Source organism: Lipotes vexillifer, unplaced genomic scaffold (assembly GCF_000442215.2).
Source record: "Lipotes vexillifer unplaced genomic scaffold, Lipotes_vexillifer_v1.1 scaffold999, whole genome shotgun sequence".
Taxonomy (NCBI): Eukaryota; Metazoa; Chordata; class Mammalia; order Artiodactyla; family Lipotidae; genus Lipotes; species Lipotes vexillifer.
The window spans coordinates 1,849,576-1,866,636 of NW_006774368.1; the positions used below are offsets into that span (position 1 = coordinate 1,849,576).

At 37.5% G+C, this 17,061-nt stretch overlaps 1 protein-coding gene across 1 annotated transcript in view; it reads left to right on the forward strand.

Moving 5' to 3' along the window:
* Positions 1-17,061, forward strand: part of TIMMDC1 (translocase of inner mitochondrial membrane domain containing 1) — a 25,645-nt gene that overhangs the window by 6,129 nt on the left and 2,455 nt on the right. Inside the window, exons 3-6 of the mRNA XM_007449133.1 lie at positions 2,039-2,127; positions 2,554-2,621; positions 13,647-13,725; positions 16,951-17,058. Of these exons, the coding sequence (XP_007449195.1) occupies positions 2,039-2,127; positions 2,554-2,621; positions 13,647-13,725; positions 16,951-17,058 (344 nt within the window). The remainder of the gene's footprint in view (positions 1-2,038; positions 2,128-2,553; positions 2,622-13,646; positions 13,726-16,950; positions 17,059-17,061) is intronic.

Below are 17,061 nucleotides of genomic sequence, written 5' to 3' on the forward strand. Positions count from 1 at the left end.
TGGTGGCGCAGTGGTTGAGAGTCCGCCTGCCGATGCAGGGGACACGGGTTTGTGCCCTGGTCCAGGAGGCTCCCACATGCCACAGAGCGGCTGGGCCTGTGAGCCATGGCCGCTGAGCCTGCGCGTCCGGAGCCTGTGCTCCGCAACGGGAGAGGCCACAACAGTGAGAGGCCCGCGTACCGCAAAAAAAAAAAAAAAAAAAGTAAACAGTTCATTAAAAAAGTTTTTTTCTGGTCCAGGATCTAATACTGGATCAGGTGTTGCATTTGCCTGTCATGACTCTCTAGTCAGTCTCCTTTAATCTGGAACAATTTTTCTGTTGTTCTTTGACTTTCATGACTTTGATATTTTTTAAGACTACGGTCCATTTGTTTTATAGAATGTCCCTCAACTTGGATGTTGGATGTTTTCTTGTGATTAGATTTCACTTATGTGTTTTCGCAGGAATACCCTAGAACTGATGTTGTATTCCTCAGTAGGTAAGGATAAGAAGCACAAGATATCTATTTGTCTCTCAACTGGTGATGCTTACTTTAGTCACTTAGTTAAGATGGTCCCTGCCAGGTTTATTCACTGTAAAATTACTATTTTTTTTTCTTTGTAATTAATAAGTGTCTTATAAATACTTTTTAGCTACTTTGAGACTCTGCCAATATCCTATTTTTCATCAAATTTCTACCCTCTAGTTTTAGTATTCAATGTTGATTCTTGCCTAAAGCAGTTATTACTGTGGTGGTTGCCAAATGGCCATTTTCTAATTCCATCATTCCATTTATATTTATTGGTTAGTATTCTACTGTAAGGAAGAGCTTTCACTTTCCCTCTATTTATTTATTTGTCCATTTATCGATTTATAATTTATTTATTCAATGTGGACTCATGGATTCTTATTTTATTCTGTAGTTTTATAATCCATTATTGTCATCATTTATTTTGATACTCAAATTGGCCTGGATTTGGACAATTGGAACCCCTTAAAGCTAGCTCCTGTGTCCTTTTGATATGTCCCCATTACCCCATTACTCTTTTTTTTGGCTGCGTTGGGTCTTCATTGCTGCATGGGGGCTTTCTCTAGTTGTGGTGAGCAGGCTTCTCATTGCAGTGGCTTCTCGTTGCAGAGCACGGGCTCTAGGGCACGCAGGCTTCAGTAGTTGTGTTACACAGGCTCAGTGGTTGTGGCTTGCAGGCTCTAGAGCACAGGCTCAGTAGTTGTGGCACACGGGCTTAGTTGCTTGGCAGCATGTGAGATCTTTGCGGACCAGGGCTCGAACCCGTGTCTCTCCTGCATTGGCAGGCAGATTCTTAACCACTGCACCACGAGGGAAGCCCCCCATTACTCCTTGAGCACGCCTTTACTTTCTAAAAGGCACAGCAAGGTGTTTCTGGTCCATCTTTTCCTTTTTTTTTTTTTTTTTTGGGGTGAAAATGAGTTGTGGAAACAGATAACCTAACTTCCAGTTCTGACTTTATTCCTTATTGGCTGAGAAAAGCTTCCTCTCTATGTTTTAGTTAAAACTAAAATGCCTGTTTGAAGAAAATGTTGTAAAGATAAAGTGAGGTAATATGTTAACAATGTTTACATAGAAGGTGGTCAGTAAAGATTGTTTTTTTTTCTTCCTTTCCTCCTTTCCTGCACATCTGTATAACTTTAATCCTTACCCTTTGCAGTATACTCTGTGCTTCTTTATTTTGTGTTTTTTTCCCCCCACAATTTCTTGAAAGAAAGTATGTCTAATACTGATTTTATGTCTGTCATAGTGTTTGTCATATAGATTCTTAGTTGCTACTTAATTGATGGATTACTTGTTTGACACTGCATCTCTTAGTTCCTTTTACACCTCCTGATAGAATATGATGCCCATGGCATTTTCACTTAAGTTTCAGTACTTAAAGAATGATATTTCTAGACATTTTCCTATTATTTCTATTTGTTCAGGTGTCCCTACTTAATGCCTAGCTGACATTCCTCCACCACATTTTTATAATAGGGAAAGTGTCAGGGTGTCTCATAACCTCATAGCCTTTTTATTAACTTTAGCAATCTGCACATCGTGCTGCCACACGAGGCTTCATCCGGTACGGCTGGCGCTGGAGTTGGAGAACGGCCATGTTTGTGACTATATTCAAGTAAGTTCTCTGAATTGTGACGAACGGTCTTGGGTATTCTTTTAGGAGCACATTTTTTGAGCAGTAGAATTATAAAATTTGAACGCCCATATAAAAGTGATTCATGATACCTTTTTCTTAAGAACTTTTATCTACCTAAAAGATTGGTTCAGTTGTACTTTTGTATGCATGGATGAAGGTCTGCCAACTAATATCAAAATAGATACAGGTTTGCTAAGTCAGAGGAACTCTGCAGAACTCTTCTTCACGTTCTGTTGCTTATTGACGTATTAGCAATCTGAAACACACTGAAGGAGCCTAGACTAGCACCAGGGATTGACATAGTAGGCTCTTCTAAACTAATACATATCACTTTAGTGAAAGTTATAGTCAAGAAGGTAAATGAGATATGCTTAAAATGATGTTTTCCTCCTCCTCCCTTCTCAGTACAGTGAACACTGGTCTAAATGTGTACCGAAATAAAAATGCCCTAAGCCATTTTGTCATTGCAGGAGGTAAGACATTTTTGTTTTGTTTACATTTTTCAATCTCAAATATGGTTTAGGAAATATGTAAGGACTTACAAGTCATGGCTACTGAATTCTTTGGTTGGCTTCTCATTATATCTCATTCAACATTCATGCAAAATGTATGGAAAATGTTGTGCTTGGTCCTTGGTGTACTTGTTGAACAAAACAGATAAGATCTTTGCCTTCATTGAGTTTTATCATCTAATGTGGATGGGAAAAAAACACGTTGCTATGATAGAAAGTAAATAGGTGGGGCAATGGGATCTAATGTGGACAGGGTGATCGAGAAGACCTTTCTTCTTTTTTTTTTTAAACATCTTTATTGGAGTATAATTGCTTTACAATGGTGTGTTAGTTTCTGCTGTATAACAAAGTAAATCAGCTATACATATACGTACATCCCCATATCTCCTCCCTCTTGCCTCTCCCTCCCACCCTCCCTATCCCATCCCTCTAGGTGGACGCAGAGCACCAAGCTGATATCCCTGTGCTATGCGGCTGCTTCCCACTAGCTAGCTATTTTACATTTGGTAGTGTATATATGTCCATGCCACTCTCTCACTTCGTCCCAGCTTACCCTTCCCCCTCCCCATGTCCTCAAGTCCATTCTCTATGTCTGTGTCTTTATTCCTGTGCTGCCCTTAGGTTCTTCAGAACCTTTTTTTTTTTAGATTCCATATATATGTGTTAGCATATGGTATTTGTTTTTCTCTTTCTGACTTACTTCACTCTGTATGACAGTCTCTAGGTCCATCCACCTCACTACAGATAACTCAGTTTCGTTTCTTTTTATGGCTGAGTAATATTCCATTGTATATATGTGCCACATCTTCTTTATTCATTCATCTGTCGATGGACACTTAGATTGCTTCCATGTCCTGGCTATTGTAAATAGAGCTGCAATGAACATTGTGGTGCATGACTCTTTTTGAATTATGGTTTTCTCAGGGTATATGCCCAGTAGTGGGATTGCTGGGTCATATGATAGTTCTATTTTTAGTTTTTTAAGGAACCTCCATACTGTTCTCCATAGTGGCTGTATCAATTTACATTCCCACCAACAGTGCAAGAGGGGTCTCTTTTTCTCCACACCCTCTCCAGCATTTATTGTTTGTAGATTTTTTGATGATGGCCATTCTGAACTGTGTGAGGTGATACCTCATTATAGTTTTGATTTGCATTTCTCTAATGATTAGTGACGTTGAGCATCCTTTCATGTGTTTGTTGGCAATCTGTATATCTTCTTTGGAGAGATGTCTATTTAGGTCTCTGCCCATTTTTGGATTGGGTTGTTTGGTTTTTTTCATATTGAGCTGCATGAGCTGTTTATATATTTTGGAGATTAATCCTTAGTCTGTTGATTCATTTGCAAATATTTTCTCCCATTCTGAGGGTTGTCTTTTCGTCTTGTTTTTGGTTTCCTTTGCTGTGCAAAAACTTTTAAGTTTCATTAAGTCCTATTTGTTTATTTTTGTTTTTATTTCCATTTCTCTAGGAAGTGGGTCAAAAAGGATCTTGCTGTGATTTATGTCATGGAGTGTTCTGACTATGTTTTCCCCAAAGAGTTTTATAGTGTCTGGCCTTACATTTAGGTCTTTAATCCATTTTGAGTTTATTTTTGTGTATGGTGTTAGGGAGTGTTCTAATTTCATTCTTTTACATGTAGGTGTCCAGTTTTCCCAGCACCGCTTATTGAAGAGGCTGTCTTTTCTCCATTGTATATTCTTGCCTCCTTTATCAAAGATAAGGTGACCATATGTGTGTGAGTTTATCTTTGAGCTTTCTGTCCTGTTCCATTGATCTGTATTTCTATTTTTGTGCCAGTACCATACTGGAGAAGACCTTTCTAAGGAGGTGACATTTAAGCTGATACCTGAAGAATGGAAAGGAGCAAGGCTTGCAATGAAGTAGCCTAGGCAGGGAGAACATCAAGGGTGAGGGCTCTAAGGTTTCTCAAATGCAGGATAATATGACTGGAACATAGCGAATAAGGGAAAGAATGGCTTGAGATGAGATTGGTAAGGTGAAGTAGAAAGGAGCCAGATTTTTCATGGTAAGAGATTGGATTTTATTTTAAAGCTCTCTGCCTCTGGTAGATAATGCCCTCTTTAAAATGAATGTTTAAAAAGAAAAAAAAAGTATTGAACATTTTCATTACATTTCCAGTACAAATCCAGTACATTTCCAGAAATGTAAATGAAGTTAACTGCATATACATGCAAACACTCACTAATTCATGTACATTCTCTCACATACAAAAACATACACATACTGCACCTAACAGTTTTTTACTTTTTATTTGGAAATAACTTCAAGCTTATGGAAAGTTGCAAAAATAAAATACAAGGAACACCATGAGTAATACCCTTTAGTACTGATATTAGTTATTGTTAACTTTTTTTTTTTTACTCCACCCCCACCCAGCTGCACAGCTTGCAGGATCTTAGTTCCCTGATCAGGGAATGAACCTGGACCCTCGGTAGTGAAAGCACAGAGTCCTAACCACTGGACTGCCAGGGAATTCCCAGTTATTATTAACATTTTAGCCCATTTGCTTTATCACTTGTACTCTCTTTTATTTTGGGTGCACTCTCTCTTTCTCTGTGTATACACACACAGGCAAACGCACATATACGTAATTTGAGCTTAATGTTTTAATGAAAACATTTAAAAATATAAAACTAGAAATAGACATTAATAGCGTTGTAGCAGCTAGAACTTGCCCGGTTTTAACTTGTGAACATTTTTACAGGGATATTCTGTAGGCTCAAGTGCCTGTATCCGAACCAAACTCTTGTCTTTCTGCCCCTACTTGCAGGTTTATTCCTGTTATATGTTCTCTGTCATCTGTTAAATTCCAAAATTGGAAATCAGTTAATGATGTGGTTCTGCCCTTTATTTCCCCTTTCCAGACTTCTAGTTCTATCAATCTTTTTTTTTATAAAAAATTTATTTATTTAATTTTGGCTGCGTTGGGTCTTCCTTGCTGTGTGCGGGCTTTCTCTAGTTGCAGTGAGTGGGCTTCATTGCGGTGGCTTCTCTTGTTGAGGAGCATGGTTTCTAGGTGTGTGGGCGTCAGTAGTTGTGGCTCGCGGGCTCTAGAGCACAGGCTCAGTAGTTGTGGCACATGGGCTTAGTTGCTCCGCGGCATGTGAGATCTTCCCGGACCAGGGATTGAACCTGTGTCCCCTGCATTGGCAGGCTGATTCTTAACCACTGTGCCACCAGGGAAGCCCTAGTTCTATGTCTTATTCCTTAAATATATATAGACTCTCTCACCTCTTTGTTCCCACTGCTACTACAGGTCTTCCTTGTTTCTAATCTTGGTTTGCTTCACCTCTACTGTTATCTGACTTTTTTGAAATATGTATAAGATTTTAACACTTCTCTGCTTCAGATTCTTCCATAGTTTCCCATCACTCTAATGTCGATTCTTGACCTGACCTCCATGCACCACTCTTGCCCAAAACTTATAATCTACTTGGATTTCTCAAACCCAGCATATTCTTGCTTTACAAGAATGCTTGCTTGAATCCACCTTCCAACTCCCACAACTAACTTCATTCAGCTCTATACTTAACCTGTCTTTCAAGTTTCACTTCATCTGTCAGCTTCAGCTTCCCTAGAGGGTTCTTCTAGCTCACATTTTCCTATCCTTAGGTACCTTTCCCCTGTGTTCTCATAGTTCACTGTAAACAGTTTTATCAAAGCATTTATAACACTGTGTTGTAGCTGTTTACTCGTTTTGCTTCCCTACTAGATGACTTACTTGAATTCAGAGAAAGTGTTAGCCTTTTATTTCACAATTGTTTAACATATAGCAGGGTAGAATAAAGGTTTCTTGATTGAATATAAATATTAGTAAAATAAAAATAGAAAAATATATCTGATACAATATATATTTTTATCTCAAACCAGCAACCAACATTAAAATTAATGGTATAACACTAATTTATCTTGAAGTCAGACTCAGGTAAGGATGTCTTCCCTCACCACTATTATTTGGCATTGGTGTGGACATTCATAAAAGTATATTCAACATCTAGAATGCCTTAGGAGCTTGGCAAATCCTCTCCCTCAAAAGTAATAATAAAACTGGACAGAATTATTAAAAGCAACCATTTAAAGATTCTGAGAATTGACCAGAGGCACACAACAAATTGAGAAGCATTTATTCAAGAATTTCTACTGAATCTCAGTGAGAACAGTGGGAGTAGTCTGTAGTGTTTCAGCTTGGGGCTGCTTCCACCTCCTAACACCCAGCTGCATGATGTAGAAGTTCCACAAGGGCAGGGCAGGCTGCTTCCTCAAGCCACAGACAGATCCACTGACATAAGGTAGCAGCTGGGCTTCCCTGGTGGCACAGTGGTTGAGAGTCCACCTGCTGATGCAGGGGACATGGGTTCATGCCCTGGTCTGGGAAGATCCTACGTGCCATGGAGCGGCTGGGCCCACGAGCCATGGCCGCTGAGCTTGCGCATCCGGACCCTGTGCTCCGCAACGGGAGAGGCCACAGCAGTGAGAGGCCCGCGTACTGCAAAAAAAAAAAAAAAAAAGGTAGCAGCCTTACTGGCTTAAGATGTGTAATCACAACCTCTGACAAATCATTGACTGGCTGCCAAGCTGGTATGATTCTTAGGAAGCCAGGCATAAAAATAAAAACTGGGCAGAGACTTCTGTGGCTGCACTCTACAAAAACAACAACAGCAAAAAACAAAGACTCCATAGAATTGGTACAGGCGAATCACTACATAAGCAAAGAACCACAGCCATGCCCCTGGTAGGGAGATGTTCCAACTCCAGTGTTGCTATAATTTATTACCTAAAATGCCTGATTTTCAAAAACAACAAAAATGTCACACGATATACAAAAACAGGAGAGTTAAAAAAAAGCAGTCACTGGGTATGTCTCTGACAGAGGCCATCTATTGGACATAGCAAACAAAAGACTTCAAGCCATTTTAAAAGAAATAAAAGTGTGATGACAATTACCATATAGAAAATATCAATAAAGATAGAAAATATTCAAAAAAGAATCAAACGAATATTCTGGAGTTGATAAATACAATAATGGAAATTAAAAATTCACTGGAGAGGAGGCGCTCAACAGCCGATTTGAGAGAGCATAAGAGAATCAGTGATCTTGAAGATAGACCAATATAGATTATCTTTTATCAAGGACAGAATTTTTAAAAATGAAGGCAAATGAACAGAGCCTCAGAGATCTATGGGACACAATCAAGAATACTAACACATGGATAATGGAGAGGAAAGAAAGAAAAGGGAAGAAAAAGTATTTTAGGAAATTATGGCCACAAACTTCCCAAATTTGATGAAAAACATTAATCTACACATCCAAGAATCTCAACAAACTCCAAGAAGAATAAACATGAACAGATTCACAGACACATAATAGTTACACTGTTGAAAGAGAGAAAAATCATGAAAGCAACAAGATAAAAACAACTCATACTGGAATACCCAATAAAATTAACAGCTGACTTCTCATCAGAACAGTGGAAGCCAGAAGGCAGTAGAATTACCAAGTGCTGAAAGGAATAAATTGTCAATCAGTAATTCTATATCTAGCAAACCATCCTACAAAATTGAAGGCAAAAGACGTTGGCAGATGAACAAAGAGAGAATTCATTGCTAGCAGACCTGCCTTACATTAAAGGAACATTAAAGGAAGTTCTTCAGGCTGAAAGGAAGTGATATCAGATGGTAACTTGATTCTACATGAAGAGCATTGATAATTATATAAGTAATTCTTGAAGGCAGTATAAATATATATTTTCTTAACTGATCTAAAAAAGTTACATAATAATAAAATTGAAGTGTTGGGCATATAACATTTAAAGCTATATATTATAGCACAAAAGAGGGGGAAGGAATGGACTTATTTTGGAGCAATGAAATGACACCAAATAGTTACTTGGCTCCACAGGAAGAAATGAAAATTACTAGAGATGATAAATACATAGGTTAATATGAAAGAGTTTGTGAATCTATTGTTTCCACTTTCTTTTCTTAACTGTTTTTACCCTTAATGTCATTAAAATACATATGGTTGTGTAAAATAATAATAATAACATTGTATTGTTGTTTTTAAACATATGCGTAATGTAAATGACAATAATAGCACAAAGAAGGGAGAGGGGTGAAGCTGTATTAGAACAGTGTTTCTACATTTTACTGGAATTAGTACTGATCTGAAGTAGACTGTGATAAGATTATAATCCCTAAAGCAAATAATAAAATAGTAACTTTAAAAAATAGTAACAAGGTCAAAAAGGAATTAGATAATATAGAAAACAAATAGCAAAATGGCAGATCTAAATCTAACCATATCAATAAAAACATTAAAACATGAATGGATTAAACATTCCAATCAGTAGGGATTGTCCAACTGTATTTTAAAAAGGATCCAACTATATGCTGTCTGCAAGAGACATACTTTAGGTTTAAAGGAACAAATTAGTTGAACATAAAAAGATAGACAAAGATATACTGTGCAAACAGTAAGAAAAAGAGCTTGAGTGACTATACTAGTATCAGGCAAAATAGACTTTAAGACAAAAGTGCTAGAAGACAAAGAAGGACATTTTATAATGTTAAAAGGGACAATCCACCAAGAAGATACAACATTTAGAAACATACGCATCTAACAACAGAGCTCCAAAATACATGAAGCAAACACTTTGAATTGAGAGGAGAAATAGACAACTCCATCAGTTGCTGGAGACTTTAATACTCCACTTTTAATAATGGATAGAACAACTAGAGGGAAAATCAACAAGGATATAGAAGACGTGAACACTTATCTATCTACGTGACACAGTAACATCTCTAGAACACTCCGCCCAGCAATAGCAGAATTTTCATTCTTTTCAAGTGCACAGGGGACATTCTCTAAGCTAGACCATATGCAAGCCTATAAAACAAGTCTCAATAAATTTAAAAGGATTGAAATCTCACAAAGTATGTTCTCCTCAATGGAATTAAACTAAAAAGAAATTGGGGGAAAATCACAAATATTTGGAAATTAAATAACACTTCATAAGTAAACCATAAACCGAAGAGTAATCACAAGGTAAATTTAAAATATTTTGAGCTGAATGAAAATGAAAGCACATTATATTAAAATTTATGAGGTGCAGGGACTTCCTTGGTGGTCCAGTGGTTAAGACTCCGCACATCCAATGCAGGGGGTGCAGATTCGATCCCTGGTCAGGGAACTTAAGATCTCACGTGCCACAGTGTGGGAAAAAAAAAAAAAATTATGAGGTGTAGTCAAATTAAAATAAGAAAGATCTCATATGAATAAGCTTCCACCTTTAAAAACTAGAAAATGAAGAGCAAAATAAACCTAAAGTAAGCAGGCAGAAGGAAATAATAGAATTAGAATGACACTCAATGAAATCAAGAGAAAAATCAATGAAACCAGAAGTTGGTTCTTTGAAAAGAGCAACAAAATAGACAATCCTTTAGCAAGACTGACCACGGGGTGGGGGTGGGGGATACAAATTACCAAAATTTGCTGAAGAAGAAATAGAAAATCCCTATAGCCCTATAACAAATTGATAAACTAAATATTTAATTAAAATCTTTTCTCAACGAAAAGTCCAGGACCAGATGGCTTCCCTGGCTATTAATATTATCCTAATACCAAAGCCAGATGAAGTAGACAACTAAACTACAGATCACTATCCCTCAAGAGTATATACACAAAAACCCTTAACAAAATATTAGTAACCAAATCCAGCAACGAATAAAGATTATACACCATGACCAAGTGGAACTTATTTAAGGAATTCAAGGTTAGTTTGAAAACGCATTTGACAAAAGTCCAACATTCATGATAAAAACTCAACAAACTAGGATTAAAAGGGACTTTCTTTAACTTGATAAAGATTATCTATGAACAACAGCTAACATCATATTTAATGGTGAAAGACTGAATGATTTCCTTAAGATTGAGAACAAGACAAGTAGATGAATACACTTGTATTTAGCATTGCACTGGAGACTTTAGCCAGTGCATTCAGGCAAGAAAAAGAAATAAAAAACATCCAGATTGAAAAAGACTGTTCACAGAAATATGGTCCTGTGTAACAAAGAGTGTGACTCCATTTTTTATGTTTGGCTTCTAGCAGCTTGTAAACCCCACCACTTGTCCTCCACCACCCCCTTTTTAAATAAATTTATTTATTTATTTTTGGCTGCGTTGAGCCTTCGTTGCTGCACGCAGGCTTTCTCTGGTTGTGGCAAGCAGGGGCTACTCTTCATTGCAGTGCGTGGGCTTCTCATTGTGGCTTCTCTTTTGCGGAGCACGGGCTCTTGGTGTCTGGGGTCAGTAGTTGTGGCTCACGGGCTCTAGAATGCAGGCTCAGTAGTTGTGGTGCACAGGCTTAGTTGCTCCGAGGCATGTAGTATCTTCTCAGACCAGAGCTCGAACCTGTGTCCCCTGCATTGGCAGGCAGATTCTCAACCACTGCGCCACGAGGGAAGCCCCTGACCCCCTTTTTAATAAAGTTTTTTAGAGCAGTTTAGGTTCACAGCAAAATTGGGCAGAAGATAAAAGATTTGCCATATACTTCCTCCCTGCTGCATACACATAGTCTCTCCGGCTATTAACATCCCACACCAGAGTGGTACATTTGTTACAATTGAAGAACCTAAATTGATACATCATCACCCAAAGTCCTGTTTACCTTAGGGTTCACACTTGGTGTTTTACATTCTATGGGGTTGGGGAAATGTATAATGACATATGTCCACCATTATGGTATCATAAAAAGTATTTTCCCCCCTAAAAATCTGTGCTCTGCCTATTGATCCCCATGCTCCACCCTCAATCCCTGGCAACCATTGATCTTTTTAACTATTTCCATAGTTTTGCCTTTTCCAAAATGTTGTATAGTTGGAATCATACAATATGTAGCTTTTTCGGATTGGCTTCTTTTATTTAATAATATGCATTTAAGATTCCTCCATGTCTTTTCATGAGTTGATAGCTCATTTCTATTTAGGCTCGAACCTCCCCTGCATTGGCAGGCAGATTCTCAACCACTGCGCCACGAGGGAAGCCCCTGACCCCCTTTTTAATAAAGTTTTTTAGAGCAGTTTAGGTTCACAGCAAAATTGGGCAGAAGATAAAAGATTTGCCATATACTTCCTCCCTGCTGCATACACATAGTCTCTCCGGCTATTAACATCCCACACCAGAGTGGTACATTTGTTACAATTGAAGAACCTAAATTGATACATCATCACCCAAAGTCCTGTTTACCTTAGGGTTCACACTTGGTGTTTTACATTCTATGGGGTTGGGGAAATGTATAATGACATATGTCCACCATTATGGTATCATAAAAAGTATTTTCCCCCCTAAAAATCTGTGCTCTGCCTATTGATCCCCATGCTCCACCCTCAATCCCTGGCAACCATTGATCTTTTTAACTATTTCCATAGTTTTGCCTTTTCCAAAATGTTGTATAGTTGGAATCATACAATATGTAGCTTTTTCGGATTGGCTTCTTTTATTTAATAATATGCATTTAAGATTCCTCCATGTCTTTTCATGAGTTGATAGCTCATTTCTATTTAGCAGTTGATAGCTCATTTCTATTTAGCGCTGAAAAATGTTCTATTGTCTGGATGTACGACAGTTTATTTTTCCATCACCTGTTGAGGACATCTTGGTTGCTTCCATGTTTTGATGATTATGAACACAGTTGTTATAGACACCTGTGTGCAGGTATTTGTAGACAAAAGTTTTCAACTCTTGTGTCATTGCTGGATGGTATAGTAAGAGTGTGTTAGTTTTATAAGAAACTACCAGTCTTACAAAGTAACATTACCATTCTGCATTCCCACCAGGAATGAATGCAAGTTTCTATTGCTTCATATCCTCACCAGCATTTGATGTTGTCAGTGTTCCAGAGTTTGGCTATTCTAATAGTTTTTTAAAAAATATTTTATTTGGAAAAGAAGCCTAGAAAAAAAGACCAAATTTTTTGCTGTCTCTGGATAATGGAATTAAAGGTGATTTTTGTTCTTGTTAATTTAAAAATTTAGAAAAGACGGGGACTTCTCTGGCGGTCCAGTAGTTAAGACTCCGCACTTCCAACGTAGGGGGCGTGGGTTTTGATCCCTGGTTGGGGAACTATGATCCCACATGCTGCGCAGCACAGCCAAAATATTAAAAAAAAAAAAAAGTTAAAGAATTGGATAACTGGGTATGCTGGATGCTCTAAATGCATAGTCTATAAAATAATAATAATAATAGGATATTACAAACAACTTCATATCATCACTTGAAAAATTTTTTTAAATTTAGAAAAGTTAAAACAATGAATATGTAGTACTTAAATAAGAACTATAAACCTCAAATGTTAATTTTAAAATTGTTACCACCTGAAGTGTCATTCGTTGTGTTGTACGTAGTGAAAGGAAAATGAATGGACATCTTGGGTGTACAGTCTTAGTGGGAAGGAAAGAGGACCTATGCCCTGGCCACCAGGTGGCGTTGTAGGCCAGCTGCCCACTTGCAGGCCTGCTTGCGAGGTGTAGCGTATAGCAGTACAGAAAGGTGAGGCTGGGGGAGGACATGAACTGCAGGCTCTAGTGAAGGTTTTGTTATTTATTTGGGGAAAACTTTCCTTAAAGAAGGAACAAATGAAAGAGGTGGAAGTGAAGAAATAACAGATTTTTAAGGCGAGGTTGGCAAAAATGAAGCATAATGAGAAGAGGCTGGGTCCATAGAACCGACTGAGCAATTCTGTTTGTAAAAGGAACGTTTCTTCATTTGAACCTGCAGAGTGGATGAGAAGCTGGTTGTATTGGCATTTTAGATTCAGGAAATCTAGGTTGTGGTGGTATATTAATGTTGGGTTCAAAAAGCTTACTTGGAGATTTATGTCCTTCTTATGGAGGAACATTTTTAAATGGAACTCTGGTGTTTAAAGATGATTTAATATTGCCCTTTGTTTGTTTCTTTTAAAATAGCTATCAGTGGAAGTCTTTTTAGAATAAACTTAGGCCTGCATGGCTTGGTAGCTGGTGGCATAATTGGAGCCTTGCTGGGGTAAGTGTTAACATGGTTTGATTCTAAATTAATATAATTTCATTAATGCCTTCTCTGTTAAAAATTGCAATCATTTCTAAAGAACAAATTTAATACTTAGAGCCTATAAAAGGTCTCTAGTCTTGTATTAGCAGTACCTTTGACTGTCCAATTCTGATTGTACCCCAGTTGTTGATTTTACTTCTAGTCTTCACCGGATAAAAACTGTTTAAATATCTCTAACACCTGAAACTATTTGAGGTTTGAGCAAAGGTACTCATAAGTAGCAGGAAAAAGGAATAAGAAACAGTTAACGAGCACATTCTATAAAAAATTTGGGGTTAGATTTTGTTTGTATAGTTTAATAAACGTTAAGAATTATCTTCTCCAACTTTTTACTTTGAAACATTTCAAACCTGTAGAAAACATGAGTGAATTGAACATTGAACACCCATATGACCCTTTACTCAGATTCACCAGTTGTTAACATTTTTCCATATTTGTTTTCTACCTCTCTGTTTATGTGTGGGACATGTGTATATTTCCTTTTCTATTTTTTTCTTTTGGTTAAACCATTTAAAGTATTTTAGACCTCATAATTCTTAAGCCCTAAATACATCAGCATGTATTTCCCAGGATGAAGAACATTCTCCAATGATATCACAGTACAGTTATCACAATAAATAATTTAGCATTGATTGATTGAATACTATTTAAGATAGGGTCCATATTCAAAATTCCTCAGTTATTACAATAATGCCATATATATATAATTTTTTAAAATCCAGGATCTAATTGTTGCATTTCGTTGTTATGTCTCTTTAGATTCCTTTAAGCTAAAACAGTTCCACTGCCTTTTTTCTCCCAGAATATTTCTCAATTTTGTTTGATTATCCCCTCATGATTAGATTTAGGTTTAATGTTTTCACCAAGAATACAACATAGGTGAGGTTGTGTCCTTCTCAGTGTATCACATCAAGAGACATATTATGTCACCCATTGTAAGTGATGTTAACCTGGTGTATTAGTTTTCTGTTGCTGTGTAACAAATCACTACAAACTCAGAAGCTTTAAATACCACGCATTTATTATATGGGGTTGGTCAAAAAGTTTGTTCAGGTTTTTCCATAACATCTTACAGAAAAATGCAAACGAACTTTTTGGCCAACCCAATATCACTTTTCTGTAGGTCAGAAGTCTGGGTAGGCTCAGATGGGTTCTCTGCTTAGTATTTCAGAAGGCCAAAATCAAAGTGTTGGCCAGGCAGGTTCTTACCTGGAGGCTCTGTGGGAAGAATGTGTTTCTATAAAATTCAGGTTGTTGACAGAACCCTGTGGCTGTAGGCCTGAAGTCCCCGTTTCCTGGCTGGCTGGCTGGCTGGCAGCCACCACCTTGTTCCTAGAGACATCCACATTCCTTCTCACGTGCCCCCTCCATGTTCAAAGCAGCAACCAGCATGTTGAATCCTTCTCAGACTTTTAATCTCTCTGACTTCCGTTCTGCCACCAACTGGAAAAAACTCTCTCCTTGCAGAGGGTTCACCCAGATAATCTCTTTTTTGATTAACTCAAATTCAACTGATCAGTAACCTTAATTACATCTGTAAAATCCATTTTGCCATGTAACAATTTAATCATGGGCATAATATTTCATCATTTATTCATAGTTGAAAAATTAGGGCAGGAAATTTTGGGGGGCTATTTTAGACTTCTGCCTGCCACATTTGGTATCTACTAAATTTCTCCACTGCAAGGGTATCTTTTTGCCATTGTGCTTAATAAGGAATCTGTGGGGTGAGACCGTGTAAATAGCCCGTTCTCCAGATGTCTTTCTTCTAGTGGTTTCAATGATCCATTGATGATCCCTAATGTAATCAGTTATTGTAAAAGTTGTAAAATGTTGATGTGCTAGTTCTGTCATTTCTTCTGTTTTTATTAGTTGGCATTTATCTGAATAGAAGAGTTATTTCTCCCTTACCCTCCCTTTTTCTACCCCCCTTTGGGGAGGAAACACTGTAACTTTATGGCTTCTTTTTATTTTTTAATTAAAAAAACTTTTAAAATTCAACATATTATAATCTGTTGCTGATGTTTTTGTTGTATTGTTAATATACCAGCTTGGTTTGAAGGGAAAAATTGCTGAAATTAGCCACAAAAGTATTTTTTTATTGAGGTAAAAAAACACATAACATAAAAATTACCATCTTAACCACTTTTAAGTGTACAGTTCAGTAGTGTTAACTGTATTCACATTGTTGTGCAACAGATCTCTAGAACTTTTCCATCTTGCAAAACTGAAACTCTGTACCCATTAAACACTAATTCTCCCTTCTCCCACCCCACAGCCTCTGGCAACCACCTTTCTACTTTCTGTTTCTGTGATTTTGACTACTCTAGGTGCTTCTTATTAGTGGAATCATACAATATTTTTCCTTTTGTAACTGGCCTGTTTCGCTTAGCATAATGTCCTGAAGGTTTATCCATGTTGCAGCATTTGACAGGATCTTCCTTTTTGGACTGCATAATATTCCATTGTATATACAGTACCACATTTTCTTTATTCATTCATCATGAATGAACATTTCCACCTAGCAAAAATAATTTTTAAAATGTGGTTACAACTTAAGTTGGGAAGGAATTTAAGTTGTGTCAGAGTCAAAAACTCCTTCTCCTTGAAAACATGAACCAAACCCTCTTCATTACTGTAATAATTATTATCTAAATCAGTTTCTCAATGGGTAACTGTTGGCATTCTGGGTGAGACAGTTGTGCCAGACTCTTGAATTTTAGGATGTTTTGGCAGTTTCAGCCCCAAAAGCCAGTAGCATCCTTCCCTCAATACCCTTCACATTTCTTGTCCCTTAAGGGGCTCTGGCACCATTCCTGGTATTAATTTCATTTCTGAGAAACCTTCAGTATAAAGCTATTTACTAGAACTTGTCATAAATATATTTTTTCCCGGTTTATTTATCATTCATGATGAAAATCAGAGCCAATTTATAGACCTGTTTTTTTATACCAGTTAAATTTAGGAAGTTGCAATGATTGTTTTTCCTATTGTTCAGACCAGGAAGGAAATTATCTTAATATTTTTTTATTTGACAAGGACACTTTAATTATCAAATGTTCCTGTACCTGTCAGTGAGCAAGTGGCTCGTTTGGTGCTGCTCGCGCCTTAGCAGAGACACTCATGTTTCGCGTGGTTAACAGCTATTTCTCCTAAGCATTCCCTCTGCCTCCCCCTCAGCACCCCTATAGGAAGCCTGTTGATGGCACTTCAGAAGTACTGTGGTGAGACAGTTCAGGAGAGAAAACAGCAGGATCGAAAAGCACTCCAGGAGCTGAAACTGGAAGAGCG